The sequence below is a fragment of the Phyllobates terribilis genome, unplaced genomic scaffold, assembly GCF_046119375.1.
Source record: "Phyllobates terribilis strain yellow unplaced genomic scaffold, ASM4611937v1 Scaffold_7__3_contigs__length_470593459, whole genome shotgun sequence".
Classification (NCBI taxonomy): domain Eukaryota; kingdom Metazoa; phylum Chordata; class Amphibia; order Anura; family Dendrobatidae; genus Phyllobates; species Phyllobates terribilis.
Window position 1 is genome coordinate 151,594,898 of NW_027362767.1, and position 23,045 is coordinate 151,617,942.

The following is a 23,045-nucleotide window of genomic DNA, read 5'->3' on the forward strand; positions in this document are numbered from 1 at the left end:
AGGAGCAGTATTATAGTAGTTATATTCTTGTACATAGGGGCAGTATTATAGTAGTTATATTCTTGTATATAGGAGCAGTATTACGGTAGTTATATTCTTGTACATAGCAGTATTACGGTAGTTATATTCTTATACATAGGGCGCAGTATTATAGTAGTTATATTCTTGTACATAGTAGCAGTGTTATAGTAGTTATATTCTTGTACATAGGAGCAGTATTATAGTAGTTATATTCTTGTACATAGGGGGCAGTATTATAGTAGTTATATTCTTGTATATAGGAGCAGTATTATAGTAGTTATATTCTTGTACATAGGTACAGTATTATAGTAGTTATATTCTTGTACATAGGAGCAGTATTATAGTAGTTATATTGTTATACATAGGGGGCAGTATTACGGTAGTTATATTCTTGTACATAGGAGCAGTATTACGGTAGTTATATTCTTGTACATAGGGGGCAGTATTATAGTAGTTATATTCTTGTACATAGGAGCAGTGTTATAGTAGTTATATTCTTGTACATAGGAGCAGTATAATAGTAGTTATATTCTTGTACATAGGGGGCAGTATTATAGTAGTTATATTCTTGTATATAGGAGCAGTATTATAGTAGTTATATTCTTGTACATAGGTACAGTATTATAGTAGTTATATTCTTGTACATAGGAGCAGTATTATAGTAGTTATATTCTTGTACATAGGGGCAGTATTAAAGTAGTTATATTCTTGTACATAGGGGGCAGTATTATAGTAGTTATATTCTTGTACATAGGAGCAGTATTATAGTAGTTATATTCTTGTATATAGGAGGCAGTATTATAGTAGTTATATTCTTGTACATAGGAGCAGTATTATAGTAGTTATATTCTTGTACATAGGGGCAGTATTATAGTAGTTATATTCTTGTACATAGGAGCAGTAATATAGTAGTTATATTCTTGTACATAGGAGCAGTATTATAGTAGTTATATTCTTGTACATAGGGGCAGCATTATAGTAGTTATATTCTTGTACATAGGGGGCAGTGTTATAGTAGTTATATTCTTTTATATAGGGGCAGTATTATAGTAGTTATATTCTTGTACATAGGGGACAGTATTATATTAGTTATATTCTTGTACATAGGGGCCGTATTATAGTGTTTATATTCTTGTATATTGGAGCAGTATTATAGTAGTTATATTCTTGTATATTGGAGCAGTATTATAGTAGATATATTCTTGTACATAGGAGCTGTATTATAGTGTTTATATTCTTATATATTGGAGCAGTATTATAATAGTTATATTCTTATACATATGGGCAGTATTATAGTAGTTATATTCTTGTACATAGGAGCAGTATTATAGTAGTTATATTCTTGTACATAGGAGCAGTATTATAGTAGTTATATTCTTGTACATAGGAGCAGTATTATAGTAGTTATATTCTTGCAGATAGTAGCAGTATTATAGTAGTTATACTCTTGTACACAGGAGCAGTATTATAGTAGTTATATTCTTGTACATAGTAGCAGTATTATAGTAGTTATATTCTTGTACACAGGAGCAGTATTATAGTAGTTATATTCTTGTACATAGGGGCAGTATTATAGTAGTTATATTCTTGTACATAGGAGCAGTAATATAGTAGTTATATTCTTGTACATAGGAGCAGTATTATAGTAGTTATATTCTTGTACATAGGGGCAGCATTATAGTAGTTATATTCTTGTACATAGGGGGCAGTGTTATAGTAGTTATATTCTTTTATATAGGGGCAGTATTATAGTAGTTATATTCTTGTACATAGGGGACAGTATTATATTAGTTATATTCTTGTACATAGGGGCCGTATTATAGTGTTTATATTCTTGTATATTGGAGCAGTATTATAGTAGTTATATTCTTGTATATTGGAGCAGTATTATAGTAGATATATTCTTGTACATAGGAGCTGTATTATAGTGTTTATATTCTTATATATTGGAGCAGTATTATAATAGTTATATTCTTATACATATGGGCAGTATTATAGTAGTTATATTCTTGTACATAGGAGCAGTATTATAGTAGTTATATTCTTGTACATAGGAGCAGTATTATAGTAGTTATATTCTTGTACATAGGAGCAGTATTATAGTAGTTATATTCTTGCAGATAGTAGCAGTATTATAGTAGTTATACTCTTGTACACAGGAGCAGTATTATAGTAGTTATATTCTTGTACATAGTAGCAGTATTATAGTAGTTATATTCTTGTACACAGGAGCAGTATTATAGTAGTTATCTTCTAGTACATAGGGAGCAGTATTATAGTAGTAATATTCTTGTACATAGGAGCAGTATTATAGTAGTTATATTCTTGTACATAGGGGCAGTATTATAGTAGTTATATTCCTGTACATAGGAGGCAGTATTATAGTAGTTATATTCTTGTACATAGGAGTAGTATTATAGTAGTTATATTCTTGTACATAGGGGCAGTATTATTGTAGTTATATTCTTGTACATAGGGGGCAGTATTATAGTAGTTATATTCTTGTATATTGGAGCAGTATTATAGTAGTTATATTCTTGTGCATAGGAGCAGTATTATAGTAGTTATATTCTTGTACATAGGGGGCAGTATTACAGTAGTTATATTCTTGTACATAGGGGAGCAGTATTATAGTAGTTATATTCTTGTATATTGGAGCAGTATTATAGTAGTTATATTCTTGTACATAGGAGCAGTATTATAGTAGTTATATTCTTGTACATAGGAGCAGTATTATAGTAGTTATATTCTTGTACATAGGAGAAGTATTATAGTAGTTATATTCTTGTACATAGGAGCAGTATTATAGTAGTTATATTCTTGTACATAGGAGCAGTATTATAGTAGTTATATTCTTGTACATAGGAGCAGTATTATAGTAGTTATATTCTTGTACATAGGGGCAGTATTATAGTAGTTATATTCTTGTACATAGGAGCAGTATTATAGTAGTTATATTCTTGTACATAGGAGCAGTATTATAGTAGTTATATTCTTGTACATAGGAGCAGTGTTATAGTAGTTATATTCTTGTATATAGGGGCAGTATTATAGTAGTTATATTCTTGTACATAGGGGACAGTATTATATTAGTTATATTCTTGTACATAGGGGCCGTATTATAGTGTTTATATTCTTATATATTGGAGCAGTATTATAGTAGTTATATTCTTGTATATTGGAGCAGTATTATAGTAGATATATTCTTGTACATAGGGGCCGTATTATAGTGTTTATATTCTTATATATTGGAGCAGTATTATAGTAGTTATATTCTTGTATATTGGAGCAGTATTATAGTAGTTATATTCTTGTATATTGGAGCAGTATTATAGTAGATATATTCTTGTACATAGGGGCCGTATTATAGTGTTTATATTCTTATATATTGGAGCAGTATTATAATAGTTATATTCTTGTACACAGGAGCAGTATTATAGTAGTTATATTCTTGTACACAGGAGCAGTATTATAGTAGCTATATTCTAGTACATAGGGAGCAGTATTATAGTAGTTATATTCTTGTATATAGGGGGCAGTATTATAGTAGCTATATTCTTGTACATAGGGGGCAGTATTATAGTAGTTATAGTCTTGTACATAGGGGCAGTATTATAGTAGTTATATTCTTGTACATAGGAGCAGTATTATAGTAGTTATATTCTTGTACATAAGAGCAGTATTATAGTAGTTATATTCTTGTACATAGGAGCAGTATTATAGTAGTAATATTCTTGTACATAGGAGCAGTATTATAGTAGTTATATTCTTGTATATAGGGGGCAGTATTATAGTAGTTATATTACTGCACATAGGAGGCAGTATTATAGTAGTTATATTCTTGTACATAGGGGTAGTATTATAGTAGTTATATTCTTGTACATATGGGCAGTATTATTGTAGTTATATTCTTGTACATAGGGGGCAGTATTATAGTAGTTATATTCTTGTACATAGGGGAGCAGTATTATAGTAGTTATATTCTTGTATATTGGAGCAGTATTATAGTAGTTATATTCTTGTACATAGGAGCAGTATTATAGTAGTTATTTTCTTGCACATAGGGGCAGTATTATAGTAGTTATATTCTCGTACATAGGGGGCAGTATTATAGTAGTTATATTCTTGTACATAGGGGCCAGTATTATAGTAGTTATATTCTTGTACATAGGAGCAGTATTATAGCAGTTATATTCTTGTACATAGGGGGCAGTGTTATAGTAGTTATATTCTTGTACATAGGGGCAGTATTATAATAGTTATTTTCTTGCACATAGGGGCAGTAGTATAGTAGTTATATTCTCGTACATAGGGGGCAGTATTATAGTAGTTATATTCTTGTACATAGGAGCAGTATTATAGTAGTTATATTCTTGTACATAGGAGCAGTATTATAGCAGTTATATTCTTGTACATAGGGGGCAGTGTTATAGTAGTTATATTCTTGTACATAGGGGGCAGTATTATAGTAGTTATATTCTTGTACATAGGGGCAGTATTATAGTAGTTATATTCTTGTACATAGGGGGCAGTATTATAGTAGTTATATTCTTGTACATAGGAGCAGTATTATAGTAGTTATATTCTTGTACATAGGAAGCAGTATTATAGTAGTTATATTCTTGTACATAGGGGCAGTATTATAGTAGTTATATTCTTGTACATAGGAGGCAATATTATAGTAGTTATATTCTTGTACATAGGGGCAGTATTATAGTAGTTATATTCTTGTACATAGGAGCAGTATTATAGTAGTTATATTATTATACATAGGGGCAGTATTACAGTAGTTATATTCTTGTATATAGGAGCAGTATTACGGTAGTTATATTCTTGTACATAGGAGCAGTATTACGGTAGTTATATTCTTGTACATAGGGGGCAGTATTATGGTAGTTATATTCTTGTACATAGGAGTAGTGTTATAGTAGTTATATTCTTGTACATAGGAGCAGTATTATAGTAGTTATATTCTTGTACATAGGGGGCAGTATTATAGTAGTTATATTCTTGTATATAGGAGCAGTATTATAGTAGTTATATTCTTGTACATAGGTACAGTATTATAGTAGTTATATTCTTGTACATAGGAGCAGTATTATAGTAGTTATATTCTTGTACATAGGGGCAGTATTAAAGTAGTTATATTCTTGTACATAGGGGGCAGTATTATAGTAGTTATATTCTTGTACATAGGAGCAGTATTATAGTAGTTATATTCTTGTACATAGGAGGCAGTATTATAGTAGTTATATTCTTGTACATAGGGGCAGTATTATAGTAGTTATATTCTTGTACATAGGGGCAGTATTATAGTAGTTATATTCTTGTACATAGGAGCAGTAATATAGTAGTTATATTCTTGTACATAGGAGCAGTATTATAGTAGTTATATTCTTGTACATAGGGGCAGTATTATAGTAGTTATATTCTTGTACATAGGAGCAGTAATATAGTAGTTATATTCTTGTACATAGGAGCAGTATTATAGTAGTTATATTCTTGTACATAGGGGGCAGTATTATAGTAGTTATATTCTTGTATATAGGAGCAGTATTATAGTAGTTATATTCTTGTACATAGGTACAGTATTATAGTAGTTATATTCTTGTACATAGGAGCAGTATTATAGTAGTTATATTCTTGTACATAGGGGCAGTATTAAAGTAGTTATATTCTTGTACATAGGGGGCAGTATTATAGTAGTTATATTCTTGTACATAGGAGCAGTATTATAGTAGTTATATTCTTGTACATAGGAGGCAGTATTATAGTAGTTATATTCTTGTACATAGGGGCAGTATTATAGTAGTTATATTCTTGTACATAGGGGCAGTATTATAGTAGTTATATTCTTGTACATAGGAGCAGTAATATAGTAGTTATATTCTTGTACATAGGAGGCAGTATTATAGTAGTTATATTCTTGTACATAGGGGCAGTATTATAGTAGTTATATTCTTGTACATAGGGGCAGTAATATAGTAGTTATATTCTTGTACATAGGGGCAGTATTATAGTAGTTATATTCTTGTACATAGGGGCAGTATTATAGTAGTTATATTCTTGTACATAGGAGCAGTATTATAGTAGTTATATTCTTGCAGATAGTAGCAGTATTATAGTAGTTATACTCTTGTACACAGGAGCAGTATTATAGTAGTTATATTCTTGTACATAGTATCAGTATTATAGTAGTTATATTCTTGTACACAGGAGCAGTATTATAGTAGTTATCTTCTAGTACATAGGGAGCAGTATTATAGTAGTAATATTCTTGTACATAGGAGCAGTATTATAGTAGTTATATTCTTGTACATAGGGGCAGTATTATAGTAGTTATATTCCTGTACATAGGAGGCAGTATTATAGTAGTTATAGTCTTGTACATAGGAGTAGTATTATAGTAGTTATATTTTTGTACATAGGGGCAGTATTATTGTAGTTATATTCTTGTACATAGGGGGCAGTATTATAGTAGCTATATTCTTGTATATTGGAGCAGTATTATAGTAGTTATATTCTTGTGCATAGGAGCAGTATTATAGTAGTTATATTCTTGTACATAGGGGGCAGTATTACAGTAGTTATATTCTTGTACATAGGGGAGCAGTATTATAGTAGTTATATTCTTGTATATTGGAGCAGTATTATAGTAGTTATATTCTTGTACATAGGAGCAGTATTATAGTAGTTATATTCTTGTACATAGGGGGCAGTATTATAGTAGTTATATTCTTGTACATAGGAGCAGTATTATAGTAGTTATATTCTTGTACATAGGGGCAGTATTATAGTAGTTATATTCTTGTATATTGGAGCAGTATTATAGTAGTTATATTTTTGTATATTGGAGCAGTGTTTTCTAGATAGAAATCTGTTTTTGCAAGCCACCTTTATTGATTAGCTAAAATCTAAAGGAAGGAAGGGTGTATGACATACTTGCCTCTTGCAGTATAAATAGAATAAAAGAGCGATTACACCAATTCCAATAAATGCACTAACAGAAGCAATTCCTCCTATCCAACTTCTGTTCTCTGAAATGAGAAAATAATATTATTTCATGAACACACTGTCAGTAGATAATCAGTTGTGGTTTGACATCTTCCCTATTTCTACTTTGAAGGGCCTGATTTGCATTCTGGGTAGTGTGGTCTTTACTCCCCGCACTGTAGTGTAAAATGATATAGAATAAAGACAAGCCCCTGATTTCCAAACCAAAACCTATTTAAAGGGACACTCAAATTCAAAGAACAATGTTCTAAAAATATATATATTAAATAATACAGTTCTTCAGCACAATAGTGTAACTTATTGTACATAACTTAATGGCCTCAACACAACTAAGACAATGCAACTAATGTGTATAAGGGCCCCCCGATAAGCAGATGGCAGAGGTGTTTGGCAGCATCTTACTACCATATCCCTATTAACATTGGTGGAAAAGCAAGAAAAACTTGCAGCAATGTCACCTTAGTTGTTACAGCTGTTGCTGCAAGCTTGCCTGGTCTGGGAAACCAATTAAAAAGGACCTGTCACTTGTTACATAGGTGCATCTCACAAAATTAGAATATCATCAAAAGTTAATTTATTTCACTTCTTCGATACAAAAAGTGACACTCCTATATTATATAGAGTCATTACACACAGAGGGATCTATTATATAGAGTCATTACACACAGAGGGATCTATTATATAGAGCCATTACACACAGAGGGATCTATTATATAGAGTCATTACACACAGAGGGATCTATTATATAGAGTCATTACACACAGAGGGATCTATTATATAGAGTCATTACACACAGAGGGATCTATTATATAGAGTCATTACACACAGAGGGATCTATTATATAGAGTCATTACACACAGAGGGATCTATTATATAGAGTCATTACACGCAGAGGGATCTATTATATAGAGCCATTACACGCAGAGGGATCTATTATATAGAGCCATTACACGCAGAGGGATCTATTATATAGAGTCATTACACGCAGAGGGATCTATTATATAGTCATTACACGCAGAGGGATCTATTATATAGAGTCATTACACGCAGAGTGATCTATTATATAGAGTCATTACACGCAGAGGGATCTATTATATAGAGTCATTACACGCAGAGGGATCTATTATATAGAGTCATTACACGCAGAGGGATCTATTATATAGAGTCATTACACGCAGAGGGATCTATAATATAGAGCCATTACACGCAGAGGGATCTATAATATAGAGCCATTACACGCAGAGGGATCTATAATATAGAGCCATTACACGCAGAGGGATCTATAATATAGAGCCATTACACGCAGAGGGATCTATTATATAGAGTCATTACACGCAGAGGGATCTATTATATAGAGTCATTACACGCAGAGGGATCTATTTCACGTGTTTATTTCTGTTAATGTTGATGATTATGGCTTACAGCCAATGAAAACACAAAAGTCATTATCTCAGTAAATTAGAATACTTTATAACAACAGCTTGAAAAATGTTTTTAAAATCCGAAATGTCCTACTGAAATGTCTGTTCAGTAAATGCCTCAATACTTGGTCGGCTCCTTTTGCATCAATTACTGCATCAATGCGGCAATGTGGCATGGAGGGATCAGCCTGTGGCACTGCTGAGGTGTTATGGAAGCCCAGGTGGCTTTGATAGCAGCCTTCAGCTCGTCTGCATTGTTGGGTCTGGGGTCTCTCATCTTCCTCTTGACAATACCCCATAGATTCTCTATAATAGATTCTCTATGGGGTTAAGGTCAGGCGAGTTTGCTGCCAATCAAGCACAGTGATACTGTTGTGTGTAAACCAGGTATTGGTACTTTTGTCAGTGTGGACAGGGGCCAAGGCCTGCTGGAGAAGGACATTTCCTTCTGTAAAAGCTTGTCGGCAGAGGGAAGCATGAAGTGCTCTAAAATGTCCTGGTAGACGGCTGCGCTGACTTTGGTCTTGATAAAACACAGTGGACCTACACCAGCAGATGACATGGCTCCCCAAACCATCACTGATTGTGGAAACTTCGCACTAGTCCTCAAGCAGCTTGGATTGTGGCCTCTCCACTCTTCCTCCAGACTCTGGGACCTTGTGGAGTGTGTCAGTGACTGCCTTCTGGACATCTGACAAGTCAGCAGTAGTGTTGAGCGATACCTTCCGATATCGGGAAATATCGGATCGGATTGGATCGGACCGATACCGAAAAAGTATCGGATATCGCAGATTCCGATACCGGAAACCAATGCAAGTCAATGGGACATAAATATCGGAATTAAAATAAACCCTTTCTTTCCTTGTAGGTTAATTCTACATGAAGGAAAACAACTAAGAATAATGTAGAATGTATTGGGGGAGGTGGGGGAGACAATAAAGGCATAGAGGTTTAGCCCAGTCAAATGGAATAGCAGGAATTACTATTTTTTTAAGATGTTCTGAGTTACGGAAATATTGACTATGTTAAGTATTTTTATATTTTGTCAGATATTTATGTTTCACTACTTCCATGCTCTTCACCTTCTTTTTTACTTCTCCCACACTTTCTCCTTCATCATCCTCAGCATCTTTTTCATCCACTTCTTCTTCACCTTCTTCTTCTTCACCTTCTTCGTATTATTCTTTTTTTTACATTCTTCATATTCTACTTCTTCATCTTCTTCATATTCTTCTTCTTCATCATATTCTTATTTGTGACAGGCATTCCTGTAGTTGTTATCTATAAAAGGTTGGACATTACACCTTTCGTTCTGCCCGTCACAAAAGATTCACAACAGGATTTGTCCGCGTTCAGTTTGGCCTGCAGCAGCAGGTCTTTTCCAGGGGCACCACGAGGAGGAACGGACTCACCACCATACACTGCTTAGTCATATTCTGCTTATAATTTAGATATTATCTTTTGCTCTGAATTTTAATCTTATGCTTAATGTTCTTCCGCTTTTTGTTCTGCAGCTTCCTGTATTTCTGCTTCTTGGTTTTCTGTCTCTTGTTCTTCTGTATCTTGGTACTTGTCTTCTCTTCTTTGTCCTCTTGGTCAACTTCTTCAGGGTCATCTTCTTGGTCTTCTTCAGGGTGGTCTTCAGGGTGGTCGTCTTCCGGGTCCTCGTCTTCGGGGTCCTCGTCTTCTTCGGGTTGGTCTTCTGGGTCCTCGTCTTCGGGGTCCTCGTCTTCTTCGGGGTGGTCTTCAGGGTCCTCGTCTTCTTCGGGGTGGTCTTCAGGGTCCTCGTCTTCTTCGGGGTGGTCTTCAGGGTCCTCGTCTTCAGGGTCCTTGTCTTCTTCGGGGTGGTCTTCAGGGTCGTCATCTTCGGGATCCTCATCTTCTTCGGGTTGGTCTTCAGGGTCCTCGTCTTCAGGGTCCTCGTCAGGGAGATCCAGAGTGATTACCAAGAACCATTTCAAAAAGCTTGAACTTGGAAATGTAGCAGAAAGTACAAGAAGGCTGAGGAACTACCGAGGACCAGCTGACAGTACTGGAACCCGGATGGGTAGCAGAAGGTACAAGAGCCAATGGAACTACCGAGGACCAGCTGATGTTACTGGAACTCGGTTACTAAGCAGGAGGTACCTGTGCCAGAAAGCACTACCAAGGACCAGCAGACGTTGGTGGAACTTGGATACCGAGAAGGAGGCACCTAATCCAAAGGCACTGCCGAGAACCAACTGACGGTACTGGAACCCGGATGGGTAGCGGAAGGTACCCATGTAAAAAAAAGTTCAAGGCCGCGAGCCGGCCGCAGTTACCAAAACCCACAGTCCTACAGGGGGTGCTTGTCCTATTGGCACTATGGAACCAGCCTTCATTGCCAGATCCCGCAGCCCACATAGGAGTCACCTAAACTGCAGGCACCATAGAGTCGGCTAACCCGACCGCAACACGACAGGACAACGCATTGGAGGCAAAGTGACGTTGACACTACCCGGAAACAGCTGGCGTGCTGGAACCAGGCTGGGCAGGAGGGAGTACCCATGCCAAAGTCACTGCCGAGAACCAGCTGACGGTACTGGAACCCGGATGGGTAGCAGAAGGTACAAGAGCCAATGGAACTGCCGAGAACCAGCTGGTGGTGCTGGAGCCCAGGGTAAATACTAAAAACAGAGGAGCCAGAGGTGTATTTGGAGGAGGTTTTAAATCCGTAGTACAGTGGATGTGGACAAAGCAGGAGAATTTGCCGGACACACAGCTGGGGATCAGCTGACGTTACTGAACCCCAATAACACTGGAGCAAGCGTTGACTGTGCAGACGGCACTTCTGAGCAGCAACTAGCGGTATTGGAGCCCAGGGTAAATACTAAAAACGGAGGAGCCAGAGGTGTATTTGGAGGAGGTTTTAAATCCGTAGTACAGTGGATGTGGACAAAGCAGGAGAATTTGCCGGACACACAGCTGGGGATCAGCTGACGTTACTGAACCCCAATAACACTGGAGCAAGCGTTGACTGTGCAGACGGCACTTCTGAACAGCAACTAGCGGTATTGGAGCCCAGGGTAAATACTAAAAACGGAGGAGCCAGAGGTGTATTTGGAGGAGGTTTTAAATCCGTAGTACAGTGGATGTGGACAAAGCAGGAGAATTTGCCGGACACACAGCTGGGGATCAGCTGACGTTACTGAACCCCAATAACACTGGAGCAAGCGTTGACTGTGCAGACGGCACTTCTGAGCAGCAACTAGCGGTATTGGAGCCCAGGGTAAATACTAAAAACGGAGGAGCCTGAGGTGTATTTGGAGGAGGTTTTAAATAAGTAGCACAGTGAATATGGACAAAGCAGGAGAAATTGCCGTCCGCACAGCAGGGGAACAGCTGACGTTACCGAACCCCAATAACACGGCAGCAGGTGTTGACTGTGCAGACAGCACTTCCGAGCGCCAACTGGCGGTGCTGGAGCCCAGGGATAAGAATGAAAACAGAGGAGCCAGAGGTGTAATTGGAGCAACTTTAAAATGTGTAGTACAGTGGATGTGGACAAAGCAGGAGAAATTGCCGTCCGCACAGCAGGGGAACAGCTGACGTTACCGAACCCCAATAACACGGCAGCAAGTGTTGACTGTGCAGACAGCACTTCCGAGCGCCAACTGGCGGTGCTGGAGCCCAGGGATAAGAATAAAAACAGAGAGGAGCCAGAGGTGTAATTGGAGCAAGTTTTAAATAAGTAGCACAGTAAATATGGACAGAGCAGGAGAAATTGCCGTGAACACAGCAGGGGAACAGCTGACGTTACTGAACCCCAATAACACCGCAGCAAGTGTTGACTGTGCAGACGGCACTTCCGAGCGCCAACTGGCGGTGTTGGAGCTCAGGGATTACAGTTCAGGTGGTAGAAACATGAACAGAACAGGAGACCTGGATACTGTTGCCAACCAATTATTTATTCTGGAAGAGGACTGGCAAATTCATGAGAGATCCAGGCCTTGTTCATTTTGAGAAAAGTAAGCCGGTCAACGTTATCGGAGGATAGTCGCATGCGACGGTCTGTTAGTACACCACCTGCGGCACTAAAGACGCGTTCCGATAATACACTAGCAGCAGGGCAAGCTAGCACCTCCAATGCATACTGACTAAGCTCTGGCCATGTATCCAGCTTACAGACCCAAAACTTGAAGGGAGAAGAGCCGTCTGGGAGTACACTAAGAGGGCAAGACATGTAGTCTGTCACCATCTGACGGAAACGTTGCCTCCTGCTGACTGGAGCCGTCTGTGATGGTGTAGACATTTGTGGCGGCGGGGACACAAAACTTTGCCACATTTCGGCCATAGTGGTCTTGCCTTGTGCTGAGGCGCTGCTTCTGCTCCCTCTTTGTGCAGAGCTTCCTCCACTGCCTCGACGCACTGAGCTGCTTTGTAAAGCACTAGCAGCACTGCTCTCGGTTGGAATGGAGAACATGATGGAATGCACCAGTGCGTCTTGGTACTCCCGCATTTTACGCTCCCGGTTCAACGGTGTTATGAGGCTTTGTAAGTTGTCCCGGTAGCGAGGATCTAGGAGGGTGGACACCCAATAATCAGCCGTGTTGAGAATGTGGGCGATGCGGCAGTCGTTTCTCAGGCACTGCAGCATGAAATCAACCATGTGCTGCAGACTGCCAACTGGCCAAGAAACGCTGTCCCCTGCTTGAGGCGTGATCTCTGCCTGCTCTGCATCACCCCACCCTCGCTCTAGATACTGACTACTAGAGCATTGTGTACCTCCCTCCTCTGGACAGATGTCTTCCTCATCCATTGACTCCTCCTCATCCTCCTCACAAAGTGTCCCCTGCCTAGGCCTTTGTGAGGAACCACGTTGCGCAGACTGTAGAGAAGCAGATGGCATTTGTGACTCCTCATCCTCCACCTCTTCCAAAACCTCGTCCCTTAGTGCTTGCAGTGTTTTTTCAAGCAGGCAGATAAGGGGGATAGTCATGCTGACTAGTGCATCATCTGCACTCGCCATCCGCGTGGAATAATCGAAGGCACGCAAAACGTGGCAAATGTCCTTCATAGAGGCCCACTCAGTGGTGGTGAAGTGTGAACGGCGCGCACTGCGACTTGTTTGCGCCTGCTGCAGCTGGTACTCCATTACTGCTGCCTGCTGCTCACACAACCTCTCCAACATATGTAACGTTGAATTCCACCTGGTGGGTAGGTCACATATGATGCGATGTTCCGGAAGACGTAATCGGCGCTGCAGAGCTGCAATGCGTGATCTTGCATTGCTGGAACGCCGCAAGTGAGCGCACTCTATGCGGACCTTGTGAAGCAGTGCATCAAGATCCGGATAGTCCCTCAAAAAACTCTGCACGACCAAGTTGAGCACATGTGCCAGACATGGGATGTGAGTGAGGTTGCCTAGGCCCAGAGCTGCCACCAGATTTCGGCCATTGTCACACACTACCATGCCTGGCTGGAGATTCGCTGGCACAAACCACACGTCGCTCTGCTGCTTGATGGCATTCCAGAGCTCCTGCGCTGTGTGGCTTCGATTCCCCAAAGAAATTAATTTTAATACGGCCTGTTGACGTTTGGCCACGGCTGTGCTCATATCGGTCATCATAACAGGTAACCGTTCACGGGTCGATGTGGAGGTAGACCGTGACGGCTCCTGCAGCGCTGATTCAGAGGAACTGGAGTATGAGGAGGAGTCAATGTGTACAGACTGGATTCCTGCAATCCTTGGAGTTGGCAGAACACGTACAGCGCCACTCTCAAGATTTGTACCCGGCTCCACAACATTTACCCAATGGGCAGTGAGGGAAAGGTATCGTCCCTGTCCATGCTTACTGGTCCACGCATCAGTGGTCAGGTGGACCTTGCTACTGACGGCGTTTTGTAGCGCATGTTTAATTTTTCCCTCCACATGATGTTGCAGGGCAGGGACGGCTTACCTGCTGAAATAAAAGCGGCTGGGCACGTTGTATTGTGGGACTGCCAATGCCATAAAGTTACGGAATGTGTCAGTCTCCACCAGCCTGAATGATAGCATTTCAAGGGCCAGTAGTTTAGCAATGCCAGCATTCAGAGCCTGTGCTCGGGGGTGGTTTGCCGAGTATGGGCGCCTTTTCTCCCATGCCTGTGCTAATGATGGCTGTAGACTGGCCTGGGAGTGTGAGGATGACTGGGAAAGTGGTGCTGTGGGTGGAATTACACTGTGTCTCTGTACAACAGTGCCAGAGATTCTTCCATGGCGATCCTGTGAGGAAGCCGAACCAGCTGTGTGTGAGCTGGAGGAAGAGGCTACAACACGAGCTGAAGAGGTGGTAGGTGGCGCTGTAGGTTGGCCTAGGTCTTCAGTGTGTTTTTGTAACTCCACCACGTGCTTGGTCCGCACATGTTTCCACATATTTGTGGTATTGAGGTTGCTGACACTTTTCCCTCTTTTCACCTTCTGATTACACAGCTTGCATTTGACAAAGCAAATGTCATCTGCAACTGTGTCAAAAAAGGACCAGGCACTGCAAGTCTTGGGAGCGCCCGCTTTGGATTTTGGAAGAGCCATGCTCCTAATGGGTGCCGAAGTGGAGGCTACAGGCAACCAAGTCTGCCCCCTCCCTCTCCTTCCTTTTTGGGCCGTTCGGGGAATCTCTTCCTCAGAGCTGCTCCCACCACCTTCCTGTCCCTCACGCCATGATGGGTCAAGGACCTCATCATCTACACCACCCTCTTCAAACAACTGCTTCTCCTGGGTAGTCTCGACAGCACAGTACGCACCAGAAAGTGGCACCTGAGTCTCATCATCAGATGCGTACTGAGGTGTGCTGCTGACCATAGGCACTGGCCCACCCGCCTCTTCAGATTCAGAGAGACAAAACGGTTGCGCATCACTGCATACTACCTCTTCTTCAAATTCTCGAATTCTGCTTGGCTGGCCCCCTCTTTCCAAGCCAAGAGATTCAGAGAACAGAAGTAGAGATGGCTCCTGTCCAGGGCTCTCTGACTGCCTGGGCAATTTGGCAGGTGGTGAAGAGACAGATGGGTGCTCTTCAGTGCTCAGGACCTGAGAGGATCTGGAACTAATTGAAGTCGATGCGTTAGCTGCCATCCATCCGACAACGGATTCAATTTGGTCCTCGCGCAGCAGTGGGGTACGGCTAGCTCCTACAAAGCTGCGCATAAAGGACTGTTCCCTGGTAAAACTGGGGGATGTTGAGTCACTGGTGCCCGCAGCAGGCACAGAATCCCCACGTCCTCTCCCTGCAGGCACAGAATCCTCACGTCCTCTCCCTGCAGAAACTCCACGCCCACGCCCACGACCACATGCCTTACTCCCTGCCTTCTTCATCTTGGTAGACTGATAAAGATAGGCAGAAAAGTACTAAGGGCTTAGTGTGCTTATTCCTGAACAGCTGCTAACAGGTATAAGAAACACTAATTTTATAAAGTGTGGACTAGACTTTAATATGAGCTAATGTGGCCTACACAACTGTAAAGTGGAGTGTTTGGTGAACTTTATTTAGGTTTTTTTTTGTCACAAAAAGACACTTGATGTGCCTAAAGATGTAATAACGATAGTATCACAAACTTTTTGTAGCTATTACAATGCAAGAAGGTAACCTACAATGCAATAGATGAGGCTACAAAAAATAGGCTAATACTAATCTGGCTGGGGCTGCAGGGCCCAAGGCTGCAGAAAGGCTCCTCTAACTACTCCTATATAGTGTGTTTGGAATCAATTTAGCTGAATACGGATGGAACCACCACACTAATAGGAGATATCAGGAAAAATTATGAATTGGCAATAAAGGACAATGTATGAGGCAGTGACACACACTGAGTGCACTACAACCAGACGGGGTTGAAGCACACACTACAGGGTGAGCTGCACTCACACACCAGACCTTGCAGACAGCGGTGAACAGTACAGATGCAGAGCACTGTGCACTAGCGCTGCAAGACCAAAAAAATTTCTCTATCTACTCCTATATAGTGTGTTTGGAACCAATTTAGCTGAATACGGATGGAACCACCACACTAATAGGAGATATCAGGAAAAATTATGAATTGGCAAAAAAGGACAATGTATGAGGCAGTGACACACACTGAGTGCACTACAACCAGACGTGGCTGAAGCACACACTACAGCGTGAGCTGCACTCACACACACAGACCTTGCAGACAGCGGTGAACAGCACAGGGAACTGTGCACTAGCACTGCAAGGCACAGTGATTTAGAAAGTAGCTTGGGTAAAGCAGAATAGAGCAAATAGGTAGCTAAAACTGTCCCTCAGAACAACAGCGTCCTATCCCTAACTGAATTCACAGCAGAGTGAGCTCAAAATGGCGGCGGCGGCTTTTATAGTGCATCATGACATCATTTCAGCAGCCAATCACAGCCATGCCATTAGTTAAGATGCCTACATGCCTAACAGGATGTGCCCACACTTCTTAGGATCCTCATTGGCTGAATAAAATGAAAATGGCTCATTGCATTATGGGAACTTCCGATTCCGGTATACGATATTGCAAAAGTATCGGAATTAAGTATCGGAATTCCGATACCGCGAATATCGGCCGATACCCGATATTTCAGTATCGGAATGCTCAACACTAGTCAGCAGTCTTCCCCATGATTGTGGAGCCTACTGAAACAGACTAAGGGACCTTTTTAAATGCTTAGGAAGCCTTTGCAGGTGTTTTTTGTTAATTATTTTAATCTACTGAGATAATGACTTTTGTGTTTTCATTGGCTGTAAGCCATAATCATCAACATTAATAGAAATAAACAGGTGAAATAGATCATTCTGTTTGTAATGACTCTATATAATATAGGAGTTTCACTTTTTGTATTGAAAAACTGAAATAAATTAACTTTTTGATATTCTAATTTAGTAAGATGCACCTGTAAATATGCAATTGTTTCGTACCTGGTGTAAAAGCCACTGTTCTCCTGAATCCGGCGATGTTTTTCTTTTATTCCGGCGTCTCTCTATCCCTGAGATATGGCCTTCTCTTTTCCCTGTGTGCAAAAGTCTTTTTAGCCAAGTGGGCGAGAATAATTGAGGACCATGACCACTTGGCTAACAAGAATAAATATACACACTGGGAAGAAAGAGCCATATCTCAGGAACGTAGAGGCGCAGGAAAGAAAGGAAAACGTCACCAGATTAAGGAGAACAGCGGCATTTACACCAAGTTATAGCATTACATATTTATGGCAAGTTACAGGTCCTTAATCTTCTGGAGAGTTCCAGATGATCCTGAAGAGTATGCAAGAGGGTGGAAGACTCTTGCACCCTCTTACTAATTGTGTTCTTGTGTGTTGGGGCAGGACCACCCCCATTGAAGTACATTTTGATTCACTACCGTGTTGGCATGGTGTTTGGTTGATGGTGCAGTGATGGAGTGTGGGTGGGTTGTCTCTGACATGCAAGTAGAACCAGTCAGACGGTATGTGGTTGGATTTTCCTGACTGACAGCCGGTGTAAGAAGAGGCGTATGGAATCGCTAGAGCCACCAGTCAAAGGGCTAAAGACAGATGAAAGCACTGGAGAGACCAATAGGGAACCGTCTTTTGTGCTAGTAGGCACTGTGCGGGTAAAGGGCCTTGAGAGGAACACTAGTGACCTGCGGTGAACCATCTGGTTGTGAGGATGAGGGCTTGGAGAGCTGGAGTGACAAGTGGTGTGAAAGTGGGCTTCACGGTGGTGGGCTAAAGTGGAAAAAGGGGCCTGAAGTGTGCTCACCTACAAGCCCACTGGTGAAATCAAAGACGATATCTCGAGAGAGAGAAGTGTGAGCTCCTCCGGTCTAGATTGCCTTGTTATCTAGTCAGGACGTTTGTATTAGGAATTAAAATCAGGGGACCTTCTTGTCAGGCTCTGATCACGAGCTTATTTTTGATGATTTGATCTTGTTCCTCCTCTGTAATGAAGAACATCACCCCCATGGTTTCCTGTGAAAAGGATAAGTGCAGATTTTAACCCTCTGATGCCTGCAGTTAAACAGCAGTAGTACTAATGATTCCTGGATTAGAAAATGCCACAGGACTGCCCACTGACTAAAGGTGAGCATAGTAATTTTACCATTCCAATACAGGAAGCTGACCGGCAACACCCAAGGGCGCACAATGTGTGAGCCCAATGACTGTTTGTTTTAGGATTTTCTCTTCTTAGTGTACATTTTGTCCATATACCCCTTAAAGGGTTTGTCCACTAAATCTTTATTTTTAATAGACGTTTAGGGGTCATGATTTTGTGGCCCTTACTAATATATAAATATTACAGGTTCTTTTCCTCTGCTTGTTAGTGCTTCCTCCCTCACATACGACAAAGCACTCCTGTTCTAAAAATGACGATGGCGATTCATACAGTGAAGCATGGCAGTGGCTTGATGATGTCTACTGTACAGCACAGTGGAAGCTCAGTGATACTTAGAGTCAAGCATGGTGGGGGCTCGGTGACATGACTACAGTAATGAGCATAGGTGGCTTGGTAAATGCCTACAGTGAAGCATGCTGACAACTTGTTTATGTCTATAGTCAAGTATAGCGGAGGCTAGGTGATTCCTTCAGTGAAGGCGGTGGCTTCGTGATAACCACAATAATGGGCGATGGTGACTTAATTATGATCTAAGGCAGCTTTGCATCAACCTTTTGTGAGGAAGCTGAAACATGGGCGTCATTGGACTTTCCGACAGGACTATGATCCCAAGCATACCTCACAGTCCACAAAGACTTGATTTCAGAAGAAGTCCTGGAAGATTCTGGAGTGGCCGTCACAGTCATCTGAATTAAGGGGGTTATGGCTGGAAATGTATGTTGGTCATATTGTGGTTGGCATTGCGTAATATGAGAGGCACATTATAATGACTAGTGAATAGTATGAGTGGCGTTCTGGTACTCTATGGATAGGACTGTATCAGGGTCAGACTGGGACTTAAATTCAGCCCTGGCATTTGCGAGCACACAGGCCCACTTGCTATGAAGCGAATGTGATATATGTTCGTCGATTTTTGTGGATCGCTCGAGATATACAGTACAGACCAAAAGTTTGGACACACCTTCTCATTTAAAGATTTTTCTGTATTTTCATGACTATGAAAATTGTACATTCACACTGAAGGCATCAAAACTATGAATTAACACATGTGGAATTATATACTTAACAAAAAAGTGTGAAACAACTGAAAATATGTCTTATATTCTAGGTTCTTCAAAGTAGCCACCTTTTGCTTTGATGACTGCTTTGCACACTCTTGGCATTCTCTTGATGAGCTTCAAGAGGTAGTCACCGGAAATGGTTTTCACTTCACAGGTGTGCCCTGTCAGGTTTAATAAGTGGGATTTCTTGCCTTATAAATGGGGTTGGGACCATCGGTTGTGTTGTGCAGAAGTCTGGTGGATACATAGCTGATAGTCCTACTGAATAGACTGTTAGAATTTGTATTATGGCAAGAAAAAAGCAGCTAAGTAAAGAAAAACGAGTGGCCATCTTTACTTTAAGAAATGAAGGTCAGTCAGTGCGAAAAATTGGGAAAACTTTGAAAGTGTCCCCAAGTGCAGTTGCAAAAACCATCAAGCGCTACAAAGAAACTGGCTCACATGAGGACCGCCCCAGGAAAGGAAGACCAAGAGTCACCTCTGCTTCTGAGGATAAGTTTATCCGAGTCACAAGCCTCAGAAATCGCAGGTTAACAGCAGCTCAGATTAGAGACCAGGTCAATGCCACACAGAGTTCTAGCAGCAGACACATCTCTAGAACAACTGTTAAGAGGAGACTTTGTGCAGCAGGCCTTCATGGTAAAATAGCTGCTAGGAAACCACTGTTAAGGACAGGCAACAAGCAGAAGAGACTTGTTTGGGCTAAAGAACACAAGGAATGGACATTAGACCAGTGGAAATCTGTGCTTTGGTCTGATGAGTCCAAATTTGAGATCTTTGGTTCCAACCACCGTGTCTTTGTGTGACGCAGAAAAGGTGAACGGATGGACTCTACATGCCTGGTTCCCACCGTGAAGCATGGAGGAGGAAGTGTGATGGTGTGGGGGTGCTTTGCTGGTGACACTGTTGGGGATTTTTTCAAAAATTGAAGGCATATTGAACCAGCATGGCTACCACAGCATCTTGCAGCGGCATGCTATTCCATCCGGTTTGCGTATAGTTGGACCATCATTTATTTTTCAACAGGACAATGACCCCAAACACACCTCCGGGCTGTGTAAGGGCTATTTGACCAAGAAGGAGAGTGATGGGGTGCTACGCCAGATGACCTGGCCTCCACAGTCACCAGACCTGAACCCAATCGAGATGGTTTGGGGTGAGCTGGACCGCAGAGTGAAGGCAAAAGGGCCAACAAGTGCTAAACATCTCTGGGAACTCCTTCAAGATTGTTGGAAGACCATTTCCGGTGACTACCTCTTGAAGCTCATCAAGAGAATGCCAAGAGTGTGCAAAGCAGTCATCAAAGCAGAAGGTGGCTACTTTGAATAACCTAGAATATAAGACATATTTTCAGTTGTTTCACACTTTTTTGTTAAGTGTATAATTCCACATGTGTTAATTCATAGTTTTGATGCCTTCAGTATGAATGTACAATTTTCATAGTCATGAAAATACAGAAAAATCTTTAAATGAGAAGGTGTGTCCAAACTTTTGGTCTGTACTGTATATCACATTTACAGAATGCAAACTGCCGTGAAGCCAGAATAACACTATGTGAAATTTAAAGTTAACCTGTCAGGTCAGATAACTCTATTGCCCCGAAGGGGAGGCCCACAGCTGGCACCAGCCCATCTGGCATTTGCCAGAATTGCCAGATGGACAGTCCGGCCCTGGACTGTATTGATAACCCAGTTGAAGGGGTTTATCCAGCAACGGAACCAGGGGAAATTATTAAAAACAACAATTTATTAGAAAAGTATTAAAAAGGTTTCATGGTGGGAGAGAGCAATTCCCAGGGATATGCATAACTGACGTGTTTCAAACATATGTGTTCTTAGTCATAGTATGGCATAGTTCCCCAGCGTTAGGCATTGTTTTAAATAGCAAAGATGCAGGAAATGAAGTGGACAAATTGTCATTCAATAAAATGAATGTAAACTCATTTATTTCTTAAGCTAAGTGTTTAATAAATGTATATTAAATCTGTTCTGATATTCATGCCATTTGGTGTTCTAGTGTTTAGCTTGAAAATCCATGATGCTTCTTTTTGTTTTAGCATGCATGATCTGTCACCTCCTCTTTTGGGTGGAGGAACTTTTTCAATAGCATTAACCTTGAGGGTCCTAACATCACCTCTGTGATAATTAAGGAAATGTTGGGAGGGATTAAGCTGTGAGTTGTCTTGTTTTATGCATCATACACATGATCAGAGATGCATTTTCGCAGCGTTCTGGTAGTCCATCCCACATATTGTATTTTACATTTCTCATAAATTATAACAGACTACATAAGTACTGCTACAATTAGTAAAACCATTAATAATATAATCTCTGTAGTCAGTAGTAGAAATACATTTTTTAGTATTACTGTATACATATATGGACATAATCAACATAATTTTTGTCCACACTTGTATAAACCATTAGTGGAAAACCAGTTTTTTGTTCCGTTTGCTTTTCCCATATTTGTGTGATTGCTAGGTGAAACAATTACCAATTGTAGTACCCAGTTTAAAAAAAAAAGCTAATTCTAAGACCAGAATGGAGTATCTATCTCAGTCCAAAATCAATGATAATATTAGTGATTGCACAAATGAATTAACCTGTAATTTTTTCCACCCGCTATAGTACAAATTATTATCAAGTTGTCAATATCCTTAAAAAACGTTTTACAAAAAGGTTGTAAATTTGTATCTAAACGGGGTACTACAATTGGTAATTATGTTTCACCTAGCGATCACACAAATGTGGGCGTTTCAAACTCAAATCCCTGCCCCGCGTCTTTGGCGCCTGTTACGCAGCCTATGAGCATGCAGGGATTGCCCGTGTGTCATTGTAATGCTGTTGCCATCTTGGTAGTGGCATTACTGTGATTGGCTGGCCGTCTGACATCAGAGATTATAAAAGGGCAGGCGGCGCCAGGTTCGGCACACTGGCGCCATAGCACAGCTCTGTGACAGTTCGTATTGGAGGTCGTGGGACAGTTGTGACTACGCCTGTTTCTAGGGCACAAGAAACATGCCCATCCATGACACAGGTTCCTGTCACACTTTGTAAGGAGGCACAGAGCACCACTTCTGATGCCACATCAGTACGAAAAGGTGGTCGGTTGGATAGCAGATAATGCTTCCAGAATGCTTGGCAGCACCACCCAGTCTTCCACCTGGTCCAGTCTCACAAGCCTTCAGTCTCAATCACTTAATCATGCTCCTTCCTCCCACCATGTTGAGCCACAGAAGAATAGTGATCCCACACTAGGATTCGAAGGAGCTCTCTTTACAACATAATTTCTTGATTGTGGCCTCTCAACCTGCATGCGCCAAGAGGGATAGGAGGAGATGCTGTTTAGTGATGCACGAACCTTAGATCAACCACGGTCACAAGAACATGACGGTGGGGAACGGCAAATTTCGGATAAGGAGGAAGATGAAAATGAGACACAGTTGGCGCTAACTGTTA

General features: G+C 40.8%; 1 protein-coding gene across 1 annotated transcript in view; it reads right to left on the reverse strand.

Moving 5' to 3' along the window:
- Nucleotides 1-23,045, reverse strand: part of LOC141152989 (uncharacterized) — a 92,168-nt gene that overhangs the window by 12,828 nt on the left and 56,295 nt on the right. Inside the window, exon 4 of the mRNA XM_073637647.1 lies at nucleotides 6,968-7,058. Within this exon, the coding sequence (XP_073493748.1) occupies nucleotides 6,968-7,058 (91 nt within the window). The remainder of the gene's footprint in view (nucleotides 1-6,967; nucleotides 7,059-23,045) is intronic.